Source organism: Papio anubis, chromosome X (genome assembly GCF_008728515.1).
Source record: "Papio anubis isolate 15944 chromosome X, Panubis1.0, whole genome shotgun sequence".
NCBI classification, from domain to species: Eukaryota; Metazoa; Chordata; class Mammalia; order Primates; family Cercopithecidae; genus Papio; species Papio anubis.
In genome coordinates, this window is record NC_044996.1 from 55,363,235 (window position 1) to 55,385,275 (window position 22,041).

At 39.1% G+C, this 22,041-nt stretch overlaps 1 protein-coding gene across 8 annotated transcripts in view; it reads right to left on the reverse strand.

The window, feature by feature from the left end:
* Positions 1-22,041, reverse strand: part of DIAPH2 (diaphanous related formin 2) — a 914,469-nt gene that overhangs the window by 242,004 nt on the left and 650,424 nt on the right. For all 8 annotated transcript variants that reach the window (XM_021932747.2, XM_021932745.2, XM_021932750.2 and 5 more), the window contains one exon: positions 6,761-6,925. In XM_021932747.2, coding sequence (XP_021788439.1) covers positions 6,761-6,925 — 165 coding nt within the window. The remainder of the gene's footprint in view (positions 1-6,760; positions 6,926-22,041) is intronic.

A 22,041-nucleotide genomic window follows, 5' to 3' on the forward strand; every position in this document is an offset into this window, starting at 1 on the left:
GTTTTTAAAGAACAATTACTTAAGATAGAAGGAAGAACATCCCTGAGAATTAACATAAGAATGAACTCGGTGGTTATAACTCTCCATGTCACACCAGCTATGGGAGCAATAAAGGCATAATGACAATCATACTTTGGCCTTTCAGCCTTCTTTGAGTTTTCATATAGTGCTTCTAAAGTTTCTCTTTGTTCTAAGAGACACAGTTCCTCATAGGAACTTGCTATTATCTCATTCTACTGCTTCTACTTTCCAGACATAACATTTACCAATTTGGGAGAAGAGTTCAATCTAAGTGATTGCAGCCCATTCAGAGCCAACCATAGATGGTCTGGCCTTTAAAGTAACCATAGCTCTTTTGATTTTGTAAACTATTTTAGTTTAAAAAGCTCAGATTTGGCCGGGTGCAGTAGCCCATGCCTGTAATCCTAGCACTTTGGGAGGCCGAGGCAGGTGGATCACCTGAGGTCAGGAGTTTCAGACCAGCCTGGCTAACATGGCGGAACCCCGTTTCTACTAAAAATACGAAAATTAGCCAGGCATGGAGGAGGGTGCCTCTAATCCCAGTTACTCGGGAGGCTGAGGCAGGAGAATCACTTGAACCCAGGGGGTGGAGGTTACAGTGAGCCAAGATCAAGCCACTGCACTCCAGCCTGGGCAACAGAGCAAGACTCCGTCTCCAAAAAAAAAAAAAAAAAGCTCAGCTTTATCTTGAGGCCACAGGGAAGTTGTGAAAGAATCTTAAGTCAGGAAACTAAGGTTATCTTGTTTGGTTTCTTTTGTTTTTAATTTTATTCTCACTAAAATGGGGTGAATCGATTAGGAAATGGAAATGGGTATGAGAAGAAGACACAGATACCAGTCAGGAGGTCATTATTACAGTCCAGACGAGAGATGGCTGCAGCCAGGAACTCAAATAGTATCAGTGGGCTTGGAGAGAAACAGGTGGATTCAAAAGTTATCTAGGGTCAGGCAAAGTGGCTCATGCATGTAATTCCAGCATTTTGGGAGGTTGAGGCAGGAGGAATGCTTGAGGCCAGGAATACAAGACTATCCTGGGCAACATAGCGAGACCTCATCTCTATTAAAAATTAAAAATTTAGCCAGGCATGGTGATGCATGCCTGTAGTCCTAGTTAACTCAGGAGGCTGAGGTGGGAGGATCACTTGTGCCCAAGAGTTTGAGGATACAGTGAGCTATGATCATGCCACTACACTCCAGCCTGGAAAACAGAGCAAACCTGTCTCAATCAATCAGTCAGTCTGGGAAGTAGAAGCAGCAATCCTGAACAATGGCATAAAACGCTATGATTACTTGATATCATTTAGCATCTTAACACTTAGCTATTTTAATGCTCATTTAGGAGCTGTTCCAAAGTTTATCAAATGAACAGTAGCACATACTGATTTCGTTGAGGGGAAATTGGCTAGCATGATTAATAGCAATGGTAACATTTTCAAGTTATGTCAATGAATCTAATAATTCTGCAAAGCCTTATTCCTATATTTCTAGTATATAAGGTACAGAATGAGGACACACACACAACAAATATTTATTGAGTGCCTGGGTAACATATTGTTCTTTAAAAAAACAAAACAAAAACACACAGAAGCAGCAGGAAACTGACAGATTTAAAACAGAAAAGGAGTATTTTCTATAATTTATTTGGAGCTATGAAAGTTATTGAAGTATAATACTTGCCTCGAACACTTTCCCAACAGCTGAAATTAATTTTTATGCCTAAGCAAGATACTGCATGGTGGTGAAACATATACGGTTCACTGATTTTGAATATTCTATTCAAAATATCTCAAAAGATAAAAAAGACTATTTGTGCAGTCAACTATTTGAACTAGCAGAATGACTGAAGCATATAAAGGAGAATAAGCAAAAAAGATGTTTAGACATTTCATAAATATGGAATTTGATTTGTTTGTTTGTATACATTATGAGGTACCAGTGCAATTTTGTTACATGCATGGATTGCACAGTGGTGAAGTCAGAGCTTTTAGGGTATCCATAACCCGAATAATATACATCATACCCATTAAATAATTTTTCTCATTATCCACACCCCTCCTACCCCAAAACCCTCCTGAGTCTCCATTGTGTATCATGGAATTGGATTTTCTTCCACAAAATATTCAACTTAAATTTAGGAGTTATTAATTTTGTCTATATTGCATGCTGTTTTGTTTTTGTTTTTGTTTTTTGTTTTTTTTTTTTGAGACGGAGTCTCGTTCTGTCCCCCAGGCTGGAGTGCAGTGGCGCGATCTTGGCTCACTGCAAGCTCCACTTCCCAGGTTCACGCCATTCTCCTGCCTCAGCCTCCTGAGTAGCTGGGACTACAGGTGCCCACCACCATGCCTGGCTAATTTTATTTATTTATTTATTTTTTTAGTAGAGGTGTGGTTTCACCGTGTTAGCCAGGATGGTCTTGATCTCCTGACCTCGTGATCCGTCCGTCTCGGCCTCCCAAAGTGCTGGGATTACAGGCTTGAGTCACCGTACCTGGCTGGTATGCTGTTCTTTAAACTCATGAAATCTCTGAGAAACTAACTAGAAAGGGTCTTAATTCTGAATTTAGAAATGTTTCTAATTATATACATTTTGATACCAATATATTGTACATTCATCTGGAATACCTTTAATATCCTCATTAGTTGAGTAATACAGAATATGAATATTAATAGAGAAGTATTCCATAGACATTATCCAATTCTGCTTTCATTCATTTGAATTGATTACTTTGAAAAAAGTCTTAATCCATAATGTCAACTTCTTTTATTTCTATTTGCCCCATCTTTTAGAGGATATCTCTATCTGAGGAAGATTTTTTGGTATGTGCATTTTGTTTATGCTACACATGCCAAATAGATCTCCCAAGATGAAACTCTGAGCTCATTTGGAAGTAATTTTTGGTAGCACATGAATCAGAACTCTTATTTTCTTCTCAGCACTACTGGTATTTTATTGCTTCCATCTATAGTCCAATATGCTTTTAGTGCTAAGAACCCTGAGGCCAAACACACAAAGCACTAAGAAAATGGGAACTTCTGGCGATTACAATTTTTGCCAGTCTTTCAGGGTTCTTCCCTCCCCTGGGAGAGTGAAATCACTTTAAGTTCACTATGAAATAGGAACATGGTGAGCACAAATGATTGACTGAAGTTGGTGATGTTGATTTAGGAATCTTCGACTTAAAGGTCAGGTATAAAAACCTTAAACCTGCTTGTCAAAGTCTGCTTGTCAAACGCCAATGGATTTTTCAAGACTCTGCTCTAATGTCACTTTTTCTATCAAGGCCTCTCTGGCCAACACAGGCAGAGTTAGGCAGTTCCTCCTTTATGTTATTGGCACACCTTAACATACTTCTATGGCAGCACTTATCAAATTATATTGCATTTGTTTGTCTGTCTCCACTCATGGATAGAGAGAAACCATTCTCTTCCTTTATCTGTGAACCAGAGCATTACCAAAATCAAGTTAGTTTTCAATAATTAATGGAAAGGATGGTCAGAGAATGGCTAATAATATTCTACCTTTGTATACCATAGGTTTCAAGGTCTTTTCACATAGTAGTGAGGAAGACTTGGCTTAAATTATTTTCCGTCTTTCTTTTTTTTTCTTTTTTTTTTTTTTTGAGGCGGAGTTTCGCTCTTTTTGCCTAGGCTGGAGTGCAGTGGCGCGATCTCAGCTCACCGCAACCTCCGCCTCCCGGGTTCAAGTGATTCTCCTGCCTCAGCCTCCCGAGTGGCTGGGATTACAGGCATGCGCCACCACCCTGGCTAATTTTTGTATTTTTAGTAGAGACGGGGTTTCTCCATGTTGGGCAGACTGGTCTTGAACTCCTGACCTCATGTGATCCACCCACCTAGGCCTCCCAAAGTGCTGGGATTACAGGCGTGAGCCACCGCACCCGGCTATTTTCCATCTTTTATAGATAAAGAAACAAATGCCCAGAGAGGTTATATGACCCACCCACGTTCAAAACAGTTAATATATTGTACACCTAATTCTCATGGCAGCAAGTTGATAAAGATTTGTGATAGAAGTGGTAGCAGTACTGTTATATAAGGCAAACATAGCAATGGCTGGCCAGGAGTGCATTATGTAAGTGTTTCAGATTGGTTGACATATTTAGGATCTCATTACTTGTTTTAAAGGTCAATCTTAACAGGTTCTCAAGAAATTAACTTAAATGGACATGAAACGACACAAGAATATCAAATTATTTACATTCAGTAACAATATATGAAAATTCTTACTCTGTACTCAAGCTACAGTGAAGTCAGCAGAAAGACATAAAACATATCCTACATATGTATGTAATATATATGACTCTGCTATCTCTGAAATTCCGAACGTGACTCAGACTACTAACAGGGAATAGAATTCTTAGAGATCAATCCTTTAACTCTTTCATTTTACAAAAGACAGACAGAAATGGATAGCGAGAAAGGATAAATGACTTACTCAAAGTCACACAGCTTTTTAGTGGCAGTACCAGGACACAAAATCAGGTCTCCTTAATAATATTCTGACATTTTTAAAAAACAAGTTATGATTGAGAAGTGATACAGGTAGAGTTCTTAGCCTTCTAGGCATCTGGCTAATATGAGTACACACAGGCTGTAACACTGGAATTATCATTAAAAGAATGCCGCAACATGGTGGAGAAGTACACCATCTACTACTCTGTGTCTGTGTATTGGGGAGGTTAAGGGAACATATAATATGACAGTGTTTTAGGATCTAAATGGAGATCAACAATATTAATTATATTTATTCTTATATATTTTACATATATATTCTTCTATTTATTTATTTATTTTGGGACAGTCTCACTCTGTCTCCAGCGGCTCACTACAACCTTCGCCTCCCAAGTTCAAGCGATTCTCCTGCCTCAGCCTCCCAAGTAGCTGGGATTACAGGCGCCCGCCACCACGCCCGGCTAATTTTTGTATTATTAGTAGAGACAGGGTTTTGCCATGTTGGCCAGGCTGGTCTCAAACTCCTGACCTCAGGTGATCCACCCACCTCGGCCTCCCAAAGTGCTGGGATTACAGGTGTGAGCCACTGCGCCTGGCCATATATATATTCTTATACATCCATTCACCCACAGACATTGTTACAAAAAAAATTATTGGATTTATCATTTCAGTGTGTCAACTAAAGTATATTTTCTGTTTCCTCATTCCTTTTTAATGTAATTTTTTTTCCTTTTCAAAAATAATCCAAGTAGATATAACCTGTGTGCTTATGTGTTCATAGCATATAATCAGCTTTTAAGTTTTGAAAATTATTTGATCACTTTCTCTTAGCCCTCTTCTCATTGCCAATAGAACACATTCTACTAGTTATGGGTTAGCTACAAAGTATGTGTCTCTATGAAGGGTCAAAGACCAAAATCAACTAATATTTTCAGCAAAAAAGAAGACATATGATCATACTTCTGGAAGTTTGTGGATTAACTTCTATGACCAAAGCTGCTTGTTTAACTGTTGGGGTGTGCTCTGGGTTATAGGCCCTGGGTTAGGAGATGAAAGCAATTTGATTTCCACAAGCATATTCATATCTCACAGATGAAGTCACACCAAAATCAAATGATTTCACAGGGCAACAGCATTGACAAAGAAAGTACTGCTTTGGGAATAAAAACATACCTCACACTGGAATGAATTTGTTTGTTAACTGATCTTCCTGCTGGGGATTATTGCTAGAGGTCCTCACACCTGTAATCCCAACACTTCGGGAGGTTGAGGTAGGTGGATCGCTTGAGGTCAGGAGTTCGAGACCAGCCTGGCCAATACGGTGAAACCCTATCTCTACTAAAAATACAACAATTAGCTGGGCGTGGTGGCATGTGCCTGTAATCCCAGCTACTTGGGAGGCTAAGGCAGGAGAATCGCTTGAACCTGGGAGGCAGAGGTTGCAATGAGCCAAGATCGTGCCACTGCACTTCAGCCTGGGCAACAGAGCAAGACTCCATATCAAAAAAAAAAAAAAAATTAAAAAAAAAATACATATATATACACACACACACATATATATACACCTTTATCTGTTTGAGATCAACTATTGTGCATATCTTTCTGTTACTATTACAATCAGAGTCTGTGTTCTTCCTGCTACTCCTTTGTTGGATGCAGAGGAGGTGTATTTCCACAGCATTTATATAGCAAAGTCTTTGATTCCTTTTAGCATCATAACTTGTACCCTAACTGCCACCCCCAATTAATGCTAATATTTACTGTGATCCTCAAGAGTTCCAGTTTAAAACAAGAGCCCACATTATGAAAGAAACTTTAGGTATTCAAAGTTATTTACAAAGTCCAATTCAAAATCAGTTTCTCATTTAGGCTGTGAAAGAAACTTGTTTATAAATCACAGCATTCGAATTTATAATGTGAAAAGTTCTAGATATTAATTTTTAAGGTACGTAAAATTATAATATTATGCTATATAAAAATTGGGGTTATTTAAGTACCAATTCATTCATTTCCTATAAAATTTCAGTAAAACATTTCCCATGTATACCTAACATTGAAGATGATTCATTGAGGTCCGCATTATGTTAAGCCAGCCATGACTTACAACTTAATTTTTATCCATGTCACAGGTATAAAATATCTGTCAATTCTTGTTAAAAAACTGTCACATGAAATCAATATAGTCAATAGGAACATAAAACAACAATAGAAGGAAGACATTCAGAAATATAAGCAACAGGCCTTGCAATGCTTTAAGATGTATTACTCACCAAAAACAAAGTTCGGAAGTTGTTGAGATCACCAAAGAACTCTTCTATGCTCACTGTCTTTGAGTCAAAAATGAAGTATTCTCCGAGATTCTCATAGAGCTTCATCATGTTGTTGTGCATGGTGGAGAGTTTTTCATACTGTTCTCTGGCACTCTTCGTAAAGCTGTAGCTTTTTGTTAAGGAACATGACCCAACAGTACCTTTTAAATGCAATCACTAGATGTTAAGATTGAATTAAATCATCACTTCTATAAATATATTAGTAATGCACAAATACTTGTGCATTAGTTTGTTAGGGCTGCCATAGTAAAATACCACAGATTAGGTGGCTTAAACAACAGAAACTGATTTTCTCACAAATCTGGAGGCTAGAAGTCTGAGATCAGGGTCTAGTGGGTTTAGTTTCTTCTGAGGTCTCTCCATAGTCATTCCTCTGTCTGTATCCTAATCGCTTCTTCTTACATTAGACATATTGGATTAGGGCCCACACTCATCAGCTCATTTTAACTTAATTACTTCCTTAAAGTCCCTATGATCAAATATAGTCACATTCTGAGGTACAGGGTGGTTAGGACTTTAACATATGAATTTTGGGGAAGACACATTTTAGCCCAAAATAACTTGCTAGAGTCATTATACTGGTTAGTGAGACTTGAAGATCTTCAAATTAGGCAGAACTATTCAATATGTAACCACATGGAACATATTTGTTAGAAAATGTTTGCTAAATGAAAGCATATAGGCATAAATACCAGAAAATGGCCTCATATATGTTTATGAGTAAGGTAGAAAACAAACAGTGACAAAAAACTTAAAGAAAAAATTATATATATATATATATTTTCTTCTCTTTTTAATATATATCTCTATATAAATAGAGATAGAGGTTATAGTGAGGCCAGGTGTAGTGGCTCACACCTGTAATCCCAACACTTTGGGAGGCCGAGGTGAGCAGATCACAAGGTCAGGAGTTTGAGAGCAGCCTGGCCAACACAGTGAAACCCCGTCTCTACTAAAAATACAAAAAAATTAGCCGGGCATGGTGACACGCACCTGTAGTCCCAGCTACTTGGGAGGCTGAGGCAGGAGAATCGCTTGAACTTGGGAGGTGGAGGTTGTGCTGAGCCAAGATCGCATCCCAGCACTCCAGCCCGGGCAACAGTGTGAGACTCCATCTCAAAAAAAAAAAAAAAAAAAAGAGGTGATAGTGAATTCTGTATATGAGTGTTATATATGTGTGTGTGTGTATACATATATGCATAACCCACATAAGGAAGGGAGAGAAGGAAGAAGGTGATGGGGTTCAAGACACACTTCCCCAAAATATGGCACCTTGGCATTTGAGAAATCAGCAAAAGCAGGAAGATCTCTCTGATCTTCTTCTAAACCTTTTCTCCTGAAGCAGACAAGAAAATAATTCTCTTAACTGCCTCTGAAGTAGGTTATAAGACCCTCATTTCAGAGCTGCTCTTCCTATACCTGAAGGAAAAGAATGTCCTTATCTCTGGAGACATATGGACACAGAGAAGAATCTGAACAAATATGCCTTGCTAAGTCCCCCCAGCTCATTACCATTAGATCATACCCCCTTTGCCCAATTATATTTCCCCACTGTCCACTCTTCATCAAACCTAATCATAAAAATATACAAGTTTCCCTATTTCTTTTGGTCTTCATTTCTGAGGGCTCCTGTGTCACATAAAATTTATATTAAATAAATCCATAAGTTTTCCTCTTGTTAATCTGTCTTTTGTTTTAGAGGTCTCAGCCACAAACCCAGCAATGGGTGAGAAGAGAAACTGCTTTTCCTCTATAAAGGAGAGAAAGTGGCCTGGCAAGAAAGGAGGAAGAGGGAGAAGGAGGGAACGGGGGAGGGAGAAGAGAGGATGAAAGGGAGAGGGAGAGAGAGATACAGAGGGAGAGGGAGAAGGAGAGAGGTAAAGAAAATTTGCTGTAGCTCTAGAGAGAATTTTCTGTACCTTTAGAACCTTAATCGCTCAAAGGGCTTGTTAAAACACAAGTAGCTGTTTGCTGGGGCCCCAGATCAGAGGCCTAAGAATTATCATTTCTAACTAATTTCCAGGTGATGCTGATGCTCCTGGTCCAGGCCCACACTTTGAGTAGCATGTTTTAGAAAATTAAGTAGAAGCTATTATCCCCAGAAACTAATTTTACCAGTTTTAAAAAAATTTTGAAGGAATAAATGATCTTAACAACCATCATTACCAAATCATAAAATGAACGAAATATATAAGTGTGTCCTACTAAAGATATCTCACTATATATAAATTTATACTTACAGAAAGAAATTATAATACATTTTTTCTGATTATAGAAGATATAAATGACCCTTTTTTACAACTTAGAAATTAAAAACTTAAATCAACTAAAATTTCCCACTCAGAAACAAGTATTGTGAACATCTCGAAGCATTTCCTCCTGGTCTTTCTTCTATGGCTAGTAACTTTTGATTGTTATGGATAAGAATGTTTTAGAAAAAGGTAAGTGGACTAACCATAAAGAAGAAAGGAAACAAAATCAACAGTTTAAAATTAGAGTTAAATCCATTAAAAATTAATAATGATCACAGAAGTAAAATTTCTTTAGATGGAAAAGTAATTGACTTGGAATTGTATAGAAAAATAATGGTGCAGTCTGGGGCATACTATTTTAAGATCTACTATAGTGTATTAATATTTTGTGGTGCTATTATTTTATCAAGTACTGATAATTGTGCCTTGAAAAACTTGACTTTATAAGATTTTCTGAATTCTTCACTGTGTTTTATTATAACCTGGGGCCAAATTTATTTTCCATGGGAACACAGCTCTAGTTCTATAATGAAAGTCAATGGGGAAATCAGACCATTTCTGGAAAATTACTTTGCAGCTGACACTTATGGAATACACCATGATTTTAAAAGTGAGGTGCCCACTTCCTATGTTATTTTTTTATGCTACATAAGTATTAGCATTCACATTAACAACACAACAGCCCCTTTCATGCTGACAAGTGACATTAAATCTTTCAATCCTCAAGCCCATTTTTATGTCAATAGACCTGAAAGAACAAACACATTTCTGACAGACTCTACTTTCTTTTTAGCAATGAAAAAGAAGTTTTCATATGCTTCACATATAAAAACATTCTGATTTTTACCTTTGAGACTGTCATCATATATATATTGGTTTTTAAGAAAATGTTTAGCATCGTATTTAAGCATAGCAGAAAGAAGACTCTTCATTTTTCAGCAAAGAATGAAAGTGACATTTCTGTTTTCTAGCCTCTCTTCCCTAAATAAAATAAGATTCATTCCAGGGACTTGCTAGGCAGAAACACTTTGCAAAGGTCACTTACTTGTAATCTATTTGCAATGCAAATTACTAAACTGTTTGTATATTGCAGAAAACTCAACATCTGTACAACACAGAGAAAAAGCCAAAGATAACAAAAAAGGGAAAATGTGTATGTTCCCATTTATCATAACACAATTTTTCACCAGCTAAAACATGTCCATGTAGTGATACCGAATTTCATAAATTTGTTGTTATAGAACAAAAACTGGTTTCAGAAATTGTCTCTGTACCCAAGTGAGGAAATCTGAAAAATTCTGAGAATGGTTTATCTTCAAAATAACAAATGGAAAGCATTCCAATCTCTAAATCCTTCACTTATCTTCCAAGAGATTACTTTGTAAAAGGGATAGATGGCTGGCGAGTCAGCACTGAAATTTTTCACAATTGCCACCATGTCACCAAATCCTACATGGGACTGCAGGTAAGGAAAAAAGTGGACATCACTCCATATCATCCCTGTATTTAATGTGGAAATTTTAAAAACTTACCATTTATTTTAAATTATCTGCATTATTTTTTAGAGACAGGATCTTGCTCTGTTACTCAGGCTGGAGTGCAGTGGCACGATCCTAGCTCACTGCAGCCTCGAACTCCCAGGCTCAAGCCATCCTCCCGCCTTAGCCTTTCAAGTAGCTGGGACTACAGATGTATGCCACCACACCTGGCTTCATATGGGAAATTTTTATTTTGTTTTTTGAGCAGTCACTAAATACAAGATACTGGGGTGGTATCATGCTAAGCATCGTGGTCGATAGAATGATCATTAAAGCCTTAATCTCTACCCTGAAGAAGTTTATAATCCAATAGTACAATAATTCTACCACCATCAATTTGCATGTGTATAAGACTTTATCACTTATTATATACATTTCCTTCCATTATATCCTATATTCTTCATAACAACCTTTTCAAAAAGGCAGAGCAATATTACCATTCAAATTTTAGAGTTGTGGGAGCTAGATAAAAGGCAGTTATCCATTTAGGGTTAGAACGCAGACATTGTAATAATCCATGGCATGACACCTAGTTCTTTCCATATAGAAGTGTATTGTTTACAATAACAGTGACCTTCATGTGGCAAAATCCAATATTCACTCCTTTATTTTTCTTTTTAGGTCTCAGCAGCATATGACACATTTAGCTACTTCTCTTAATTTCTGTGACACAGAAATGAAAAGTTTTCTTTCTCACTTCCTCTCCTCTGGTAACTTTTTTTGTTTTTGTTTTTGTTTTTTGTTTTTTGCTTTGTTTTGTTGTTTTTTTGAGATGGAGTCTTACTCTGTCACCCAGGCTGAAGTGCAGTGGCGTGATCTCAGCTCACTGCGACCTCCACCTCCTGGGTTCAAGCGATTCTCCTGCCTCAGCCTCCCAAGTAGCTGGAATTACAGGCACAGCCCACCACATCCAGCTAATTTTTGTATTTTTAGTAGAGATGGGGTTTCACCATGTTGGCCAGGCTGGTCTTGAACTCCTGACCTCAGGTGATCCACCCACCTGGGTCACCCAATGTGCTGGGATTACAGGCGTGAGCCACGGTGCCTGGACTCTTCTGGCAACTTCTATAAAATGTTAGTGTAGAGGGTTTGGTCCTGAGCCCTCTATCTGCATTCTCTGTCTAGTTGATTTCAGCAATTCACATAGCTTTTGTCAGGCCTCTGAGCCAAAGCTAAGCATCATATCCCCTGTGACCTGCATGTACACATCCAGACGGCCTGTTCCTGCCCTAACTGATGACATTCCACCACAAAAGAAGTGAAAATGGCCTATTCCTGCCTTAACTGATGACATTACCTTGTGAAATTCCTTTTCCTGGCTCAAAAGCTCCCCGACTGAGCACCTTGTGACCCCCACCCCTGCCCGCCAGAGAACAACCCCCTTTGACTATAATTTTCCTTTACCTACCCAAATCCTATAAAACGGCCCCACCCCATCTCCCTTCGCTGACTCTCTTTTCAGACAGCCCGCCTACACCCAGGTGAAATAAACAGCCTTGTTGCTTACACAAAGCCTGTTTGGTGGTCTCTTCACACGAATGCGCATGAAAGCTTTAATATCATCTATATTGATGATGCCCAAATTTATATCTCTCCTAGCACAATCTCTCCCCTGAGACACACACTTTTTATAATCAACTGTCTACATACCATCTCTACTTGAATTTTTTAAAAAATGATACCTGTTGATATTTCAAATGTAAATTCCTCCCTGAAAACCCTCTAATAACTTTCTACAACACTTGGAAAAAAATCTAAATGATTTATAAGGCTCTACATGATCTGTCCTCTACCCATCCCTGTAATGTAAACTCATGCCATCCTCCCTTTAAAGTACTATGCCTGGCTATATCAACCTTCTTTCTGTTCCTTGGACAAACAAGGTCACAGACAGCTCAGGGCCTTTGCACTTGTTATTCTCTCTGCCTAGACTGTTTCTTTCCCACCAAGCCATTCAGTCTCAGCTTAAATGCCACTTCCTCATAGAGGCTTGCTTCAATCATCCAATCTAAAATATCCATCCCCATCACTGTTACTGTGGCCTATTTTATTTCATTTGAGAACTTAATCACTATCTGACATTATCTCTTCTGTCTATTTTTCTTATTCCTTATTTCAATCTGTTTACTGCCTACCTTGCCCTACTTAAAAATATGGTCCATGAAAGTAGACCTTCTCTAATTGATCACTGACTCATCAACACCTAGACGTGTGCCTGGCACATAGAAGAAATAGTAGCAGTAACAAAAGAAATGAGAATCAACAATAACGACAATGTAACTGTACCTAACCTTTTTAAAAAATAAATTGTGTGAGCCGCTGTGGAAGACTTCCCATGGATTAACTCATTTAATCTTCACAACAGCTTTCTGAGATAAAAAAATAATAATAATACTTGCATAAGGTCACACAGATAGTATGTCACAAAAATGGAAATAAACTCAGTGTGCCTCCAGAAACCATGTTCTTAACCAGTAAGCTATATAGTTCTGAAGAAATATTTGTTGAAGGAGTAAAGGCTCATTCTAACACTGCATAGAATGACCCCACTGAAGGCTGGATCATGGGTTGACTTGAGTACTTAAAAACCTGAAATCCCTTTTATGAATCTTAAGATAAACCAATTTTACAGCAAAACTCATTTAACTGAGAATATTTTTGCAGTACTATTTAATTGTATTTGAGAACGCATTTTAATTCCCTCGTTTCATCAATCGGAATGTCTTAAATACATTTTAATAACAAGGTTGGCTTCAATCATATTTATTTTAAAGCTATATATGTAATAGTGAATATGTTTATCAGTAGAATGATGGTCAGCTTAAATTAAGTTTGTGTCTTTAGACCTGAATGTTACTCTAGTAGATATGTCAGTAGATGTAATGGTTAATTGTATGTCAATTTGACTGGGTTAAAGGATATCCAGATAGCTGGTGAAACACTGTCTCTGGGTATGCCTGTGAGGGTGTTTCCGGAAGAATTTGCATGTGAATCAATAGACTGAGTAAAGAAGATCACCCCGCTCAATGTGGGTGGGAAATGATCCAATTTGTTGAGGGCCAAGACAGAACACAGAAATGGAGAAGGGTGAATTCTCTCTCTCTTCTGGAGCTGAGACGTCCATCTTCTCTTGCCCTGGGACATTGACACTCCTGGTTTTTGTGCCAAAGGACTGCAACTGGAGCATAAACAAATGGCTCCCCTGGTTCTCAGACCTGGGGATTTGTATTGGAACTATACCATCAGTTTTCCTGGTTTTTTAGCATGCAGAGGGTTGGAAGTTAGATGACGAGATGTCTCAGTCTCCGTGTGTGTGTGTGTGTGTGTGTGTGTGTATTCTTTTTCTCTGGAGAACCCTAATACAATAGATAAAATTTAAAACTGGTCATTTTGTTTAGCTCCTATATTAGAGAATAGAAATTAACAATATGGTTTAAAGAAAATAAGTCTTTCTATTTTTTTCTAAGAGACAGAATCTTGTTATGTTGCCAAGGCTGGAGTGTGGTGGCTATTCACAGGTGCAATCCCAGTACTGATCGACATGAGAGTTTTTACCTCCTTTGTTTCTGACCTGGGCTAGGTAACCCCTGCTTAAGCAACCTGGTGGTCCCCCATTACTGAAAGGTCACCATATTAATGTGGACCTTAGTGTGAATGCCCAATCAGCCTAGCACATTATAGCCCAGAACTCCCGGGCTCAAGCAATCCTCTCATCTCAGCCTTCTGAGTATCTGGGCCTACAGGCATCTACCACCACACCCAGTATAAATAAGAGTTAAATGTATGTAGTGGGATGCCTCACAAAAAAAATTAACTTACTATAAAATGCATTTCATGAAAGGCTACTTGCCCGGGCACAGTGGCTCACGCGTGTAATCCCAGCGCTTTGGGAGGCCAAGGCAGGTGGATCGCTTAAGGTCAGGAGTTTGAGATCAACCTGGATGTGGTGAAACTCCATCTTTCCTAAAAATACAAAAAATAGCAGGGTGTGGTGGAGGTTATCTGTAATCCCAGTTACTCGGGAGGCTAAGGCAGGAGAATGGCTTGGACCTGGGAGGCAGAGGTTGCAGTGAGCCGAGATCATGCCACTGCACTCCAGCCTGAGCGACAGAGACAGAGTGAGGCTCTATCTCAAAAGAAACAAGAAAACAAAAAATCAAAAAAACAAAAAAAACGAGGCTATTTGGTGGCTTACAGGCAGTTTTGATTCTAGAAACAGAATTACATTTTCATGTCGTAGAGATACAAGGTATCTTTACATCTACCTGTAGAGTTCTTTTTATGAAGTGGGTATATCTTTAACAGGACCCTGTCTATGGAGAAGGAGGAGAAAGGTTGTCTCATCAGTAGAGATTTGACCTGGGTTACTGTTACTCCTTACTTGGGGTTAAGATTGAATATAACTGAGACTTAAGAAAGTGTATTGTAGACCATTATGATTGGTGTGACTGGGTCAGGCAGCCTGCCCTTAGTTGTGTTTTGGCAGCACTGAGGGAGAAGTCTATGGCCATATTTAGGGTGATATGGGAAAGCTGGTTATGGACACACTATATAACGAATGCTAGAACCTCTCCTAACACAGTTCCCTGAGAAACTACCGAAGGCAATGGTAAGATCAGCAGCCAAAGGGCATTTGCTCCTGAATACCCAGATTTCCTGGCATTTAGTGCTACAGGAGAGAGTGACAACAACTAGAAAAGCTTCAAAGCACAGGGCACTCTGGGGCGGATGATTAGACTATTCCAGGATCGAAATGTAGAGTGACCTCTTCCCATCTGTCTAAGCAACTTTGGAAGTCCTTGAAATATTTAAAGAGAAGAACCCTGGGAAAACAATGGACCCTCCAAGATGGAGGTAATTCAGAGTAATTTATAACCTAAAATAAATACAACCTTATGGCGGTGAAGTGGGACATATCTAATACATATAAACTTGTCAAGTATGAGAGGAAAATAAGAAATTCAATGCAATTTTCCTTTTACTAGTCCCCTTTCAAATTCCTTGTTCTACAAAGACAAATATTTCTGATTTTTCAAGCATGAAGTTATTCAAGATAACTCTAAGCTAAAATCACATCATCTTCTCCCTAACAGAAGTGTTTTTTGTGGGTTTATAAACTAAAATGTGTGCAGCATTTTAAAACACTGCAAGGTAAAATGCTAATGTTTTGAAAATGTTATTAATTTGAAATCAGTTTGGTCTCAGTCATGAATCTGGAAAGTTAATTTATAAAACATTTATCATAAGTCCCACAAAGCATTTTTATTTCCTTTTTTCTTTTGAGACAGTCTCACTCTATCGCCCATGCTGGAGGGCAGTGGCATGATCTCGGCTCACTGCAACCTCTGCCTCACAGGTTCAAGTGATTCTCTTGCCTCAGCCTCCCACGTAGCTGGGATTACAGGTGCCCAGCACCACGCCCAGCTAATTTCTTTATTTTTAGTAGAGATGGGGTTTCATCATGTTGGTTAGGTTAGTCTCGAACTCCTTCCTGACCTCAAGTGATCTGCCCACCCAGGCCTCCCAGTGCTGGGATTACAGGCGTGAGCCACTGCACCCAGCCCACAAAGCATTTTTATATTAACTCATTTGAAAATTTCACCTAGGGAAACAGTGATCAGAATTACTTGGGTATGTACTATACAGAATTCTCTTAAAGCTTTTATCACCTATGTTTTTGTGTGACTATATGTGAATTTCTAGGTTATATTCCTTAGTAATATACTAACAGTATGGACTTAAAATTCAACCTGAGACAGTTGTAATTCCTCCATAGGCTTATACCCAAATAGAGAGTAAGTTATTTTCTTTATACTTTAATGTACATTTATATTGGTTTTGACTATTTCAGGTAGCTGAAGGCAGGTGTTATACCCCCTTGCCCTTTAACTGATCCTACTGGCAAAATAGGATCACTTCATCAATGCTATGTGTAGAAAACTGTTTATCATTTTACTTAATTTTGATGTAAGGAGTAATCATTACCACAAAAAACTTGTTCCATTAGAACTAGAATAAGCATTAGCAGAGCACTGGGGAATGAAGAGTTTATACAGCTCATAGATACTTGAGTCAAATCAGCTGCTACAATTTTTCATCTTCATAGGTAGTACATTAGTTACTTATAATTTTCATTTTAAAAGCCTGAAATATTAAATATCATTACTGCTGGATTGAAGAACATGGAAAAATCAACTTGAGATCCACTTAACCTTCACACAAGCTTTAGTTAACAACCTGGCATAATTACCCATTTAAATAAAAGGAAGTCACAAATATACAATCTATTAAAATATAAACAGCATTTCCACTTTTCAAAACCTGTCAGGAAAGATTCCTCTTAATGCTAAAAACAAAACATGAATTTTTCCATTTAATTTGGGTAATTTTCAGTTAGAAATTATTAACATTTCAAAGAAATGTACTTTAAAAATAATATGAAAATATGTGAAATTTCCTTACAAACCACACATTATGTGATGAATATGCATTGACAAGTATTTACAAACATGAAACATTAACAAGGATAATATGGAACGCATGTATTAATTTTTATTTGGGTTCAACATAATACTTTAAAATAGTTCAAGACATATACTAAAAAATCCTGTTAAAAATCTGATTATAGGCCAGGTGCGGTGGCTCACACTTGTAATCCCAGCACTTTGGGAGGCCGAGGCGGGCAGATCACCTGAGGTCAGGAGTTTGACACCAGCCTGACCAACATGGCAAAACCCCATCTCTACTGAAAATACAAAATTAGCCAGGCGTAATGGTGCACACCTGTCATCTCAGCTACTTGTGAGGCTGAGGCACGAGAATTGCTTGAACCCGGGAGATGGAGGTTGCAGTGAGCTGAGATTGCACCATTGCACTCCAGCCTGGGCAACAAGCGAGACTCAGTTTCAAGAAAAAAAAAAAAAATCAGATTATAAAACTGAGGCACGGCCATGATTACTCCCACCCATCAGAGCAGTTTGGGCGAGGACTCAGTCAGGACCAGGCCAGGACAGAAGTGAGTAGCAACTATCCTGGTGGCAGCCCAGCAGGACAGCCTCCCCCCAAACCTTCTAGAGGAGAATCAGTCACTCACTCTTGCACCTCTTTCATTACTCTGACACCCAATGTGGGGCTATGTCCATGTATTAGTCTGTTCTCATGCTGATATGAAGAAATACTCGAGACTGGGTAATTTATAAAGGAAAGAGGTTGAATTGACTCACAGTCTCACATGGCTGGGGAGGCCTCAGGAAACTTACCATCATGGTGGAAGGCACCTCTTCACAGGGTGGCAGGGGAGGGAATGAGTGCCAGCAGGGGAAATGCCAGACACTTATAAAACCATCAGATCTCATGAGAACTCACTATCATGAACACAGCATGGAGGAAACTGCCCCCATGATCCAATCATTTCCCAGTGGGTCCCTCCCATGACACGTGGGGATTATGGGAACTACAATTCAAGATGAGATTTGGGTGGGGACACAGGCAAACCATATCCGTCCATAATCACTTCTGGGGACCAGAATCACCAGATTTGTACTATCTGAAGTATGTCAAGTACCCCCGCTTCTCTTTTTTACCTTCTGCCCCATTGGAGTAGCCGTTTTCTTAGTGCTCTCTCACTACCCAAAGAGTAGATTTTCTGTTAAAATAAAAAAATAAAAACAAAAGAAATAAAATTGAGGCATAGGACATTTAAATAATATAACAAAGATAGTATAGTCAATGGTGAGGATTTTGAGCCAAAGTCCTCAGTTTTTAACATAGAGGTGGTAATTATGCTACCTGAAAGATGAAAACATTTTGCAACAACCCCACTTTTCCATAAATGGTCTGAGTCAGCTAGGATAAAGAAAATGCTTTTAAATAAGCCTCCTGTTAAAGTCACAAATGTGGTAGTTATTGGCCGGGCGCGGTGGCTCAAGCCTGTAATCCCAGCACTTTGGGAGGCCGAGACGGGCGGATCACGAGGTCAGGAGATCAAGACCATCCTGGCTAACACGGTGAAACCCCGTCTCTATTAAGAAAATACAAAAAACTAGCCGGGCGAGGTGGCGGGCGCCTGTAGTCCCAGCTACTCGGGAGGCTGAGGCAGGAGAATGGCGTGAACCCGGGAGGCGGAGCTTGCAGTGAGCTGAGATCCGGCCACTGCACTCCAGCCTGGGCAACAGAGCGAGACTCCATCTCAAAAAAACAAAAAAAAAAACAAATGTGGTAGTTATTAGAGAGATAAGAAGTACACTCAGCACTCTTAATTTTCTCTACCCACTTTCTTTATTCACTCTGTCTTTTATGTGTCTGTCTTTTTATCCTTCCTTTGAAGACAGAGTTTAGCTTTGCATCCTTAGTCACCCAGCAGAGTGATTTCTTCACTCATTTATTCAAACATATTGATTAAATGCCTACTATGTGCCAGGTATCTTCTAGGTGCTGATGACAGAGTAGTGAATATTCACACAAGGTTACTGCTTTCCAAGGAGATGCCAGTTGAGTGGGGAAAATATACATTAAACAAATACAAAACATTTTTTAAATTGCAATTTGAAAAGTGTGACTGCAGGCTTGGCGCAGTGGCTCATGCCTGTAATCCCAGCACTTTGGTAGGCCAAGGCGGGCAGATCACGAGGTCAGGAGATCGAGACCATCCTGGCTAACACGGTGAAACCCCGTCTCTACTAAAAATACAAAAAAATTAGCCGGGCGTGGTGGCGGGTGCCTGTAGTCCCAGCTACTCAGGAGGCTGAGGCAGGAGAATGGCGTGAACCCGGGAGGCGGAGCTTGCAGTGAGCCGAGATCGGGCCACTGCACTCCAGCTTGGGCAACAGAGCGAGACTGTCTCAAAACAAAAAAAAGAAAAGTGTGACTGCAAAGCTTAAGTTGCTATAGGAATGTATATTTGGGAGACTTAATAGACTTGGGAGGATGGGGTAGGTTATGAGTCTGGAAATGCTGCTTGAAAGATGACGCATTAAAACTCAAACCTGGATGGTAAGAGCCAGAAGGAGCATTGTGGTAGTATGAGGGAAGGCTTGGAAAGATATTAAATATTCTAGGAACACAAAGAAGAGGAAAAAGGCCTAGAATACTAGAGACTACGGAGTTAAGTGGGAGTGAGGAAGGAGACGGTTCCTGAGGTAAGCAGGAACCAGATTCTATAGATCTATTAAGCATTTAAAACTTTTTCTTGTCCAAAATGTAAGTCATTGACAAGGTTTAAACAAATAAGTGGTAGATTAGATTTCCTTTGCTTAAGGCGTAAAAAATGGTACCTAAATTAAAACACGTACATACACACTAACAACAACCAAAAACCCTCAGACTAATTTAAATGAAGCATAGAATATGATCTAAATGATAGTAAGTTTATTTGCTAGTTCCTACTAATGAGAAGAGTATGCAGTATGTAAATATCCAATTAAAGTACATTTGATAAATTATTGAGAATGTTACACAGAATCAAAGGCAGTTAAAAAATAACAGGTGTTAGGCAATATATAACTATCAAGATTGCCATATAGTTGTGTTTACCGGAATACAGGAGTTATGGTTAAACATTTTTGAGATTGATGTGTATATTTTGGAATGTCAGTATTATTATTTAATATTCATAGTAGGCATACACACATGTTAATTAGATAAGGTCCTACCCCAAGCCCTACCTCACACTCAGTTCTCAGCATCATTTATCATGTTGTGATAATATATAAGAAACTGCTAGGGATTAAATAGAGAAAAAGAAAGTAAAGTGGTAAGACATGGTTCCTAACCCTCACTGAATTTATAAACTAGTGTTAGGAGACAGATAAATAACAGCAGAGCCTCAGTAGCAGAAACTAATGTTTATTGAACTCTTACAAGGAAGCTGGCACAGAACTAAATGCTTAACAAGCTTTGTCTTATTTAACCCCCGCAATGGCCTATATATGCTATTATTAACTACATTTTACACATGATGAAATTAGCCTCAGGGAGACCAACTAACTTTTTCATTGCCATCTAGATAGTATGTGGTGGATTCAGGATTTGAAAGGGGTACCCTCCCCTATATCACCGCAACACAAAATTATGTTTTAAACCAGCATGTTTAGCCCATAGCTTGCTTCCTCTGTTTTGTTTTTGTTTTTTGTTTTTTGATATGAAGTCTCGCACTGTCACCCAGGCTGGAGTGCAGTGGCGCGTTCTAGGCTCACTGCAACCTCCGCCTCCCAGATTCAAGTGATTCTCCTGCCTCAGTCTCCTGAATAGCTGGGATTGCAGGCGCCTGCCACCACGTCCAGTGAATTTTTTGGATTTTTAGTAGAGACGGGGTTTCACTATGTTGGCCAGATGGGTCTCAAACTCCTGATCTTGTGATCCACCCGCCCCAGCCTCCCAAAGTGCTGAGATTACAGGCATGAGCCACCGCTCCTGCTCTGGTTTTTGTTTGTTTGTTTGTTTTGTGTGTGTGTGTGTATGTGGTTTTTTTTTTTGAAAAAAAGCATGTGGTAAAATAAATTCCACATAGAAAGGCCTGACTTTGGAATCATTAGGAAGTTTCACATGGAAGTAACTTCCAAATTCCATCTTGAGGTATGGAAAGGACTTTTCTATCCAGAGAGAAGACACTCCAGGCAATGAGAATAGTATGAGCAAAGGTCTCAATGTATCTAGAACTGTCAAGGAACTGTGACTATTCTGGGATAAGGGAGTTTGCATAAGCAGGGAACTATAGAGGGGATAAGCCTGAAAAGGAATGAAATGCATGTTAATATTTTCAAGTTTCCTTTGTAGGTGATGAGTAATCAATATTTTTAAGCAGAGGAGTAACATAACCTTACCTGTTTTTAGGAATCTAGTTTGGCAACAGGAGAAGGATAATTTGGAGAGATGAGAGATTAAACAGAGAGAGAGCATCTGGGAAGCTAGCAGAACAGCACTGCAAATGGAGAGTAGGGGATAGATATAAGAAATATGGGCTGGGCGCGGTGGCTCACGCCTGTAATCCCAGCACTCTGGGGGACCCATGCGGGCGGATCACCTGAGGTCAGGAATTCGAGACCAGCCCAGTCAACATGGTGAAACCCCGTCTCTACTAAAAATACAAAAATTAATCAGGCGTGGTGGCACATGCCTGTAATCCCAGCTACTTGGGAGGCTGAGGCAGGAGAATCGCTTGAACTCAGGAGGCGGAGGTTACAGTGAGCAGAGATCACACCACTGCACTCCAGCCTGACCGACAGAGTGAGACTCCATCTAAAAAAAAAAAAAAAAAAAAAAGGAATATGGAGGAAGTAGAATCCATGGAACATGGTGACCGACTAGATATTAGTGGCTAGAGAGAGGGGAGCTTGTGTTTTACCAGAACTTGAGAGACAAGTAAGGGAGCACTATTTTGAGGGCAGAGAATAATGACTAGTTTTAAACAAATTGAGTTTGAGGTATCTGTGAA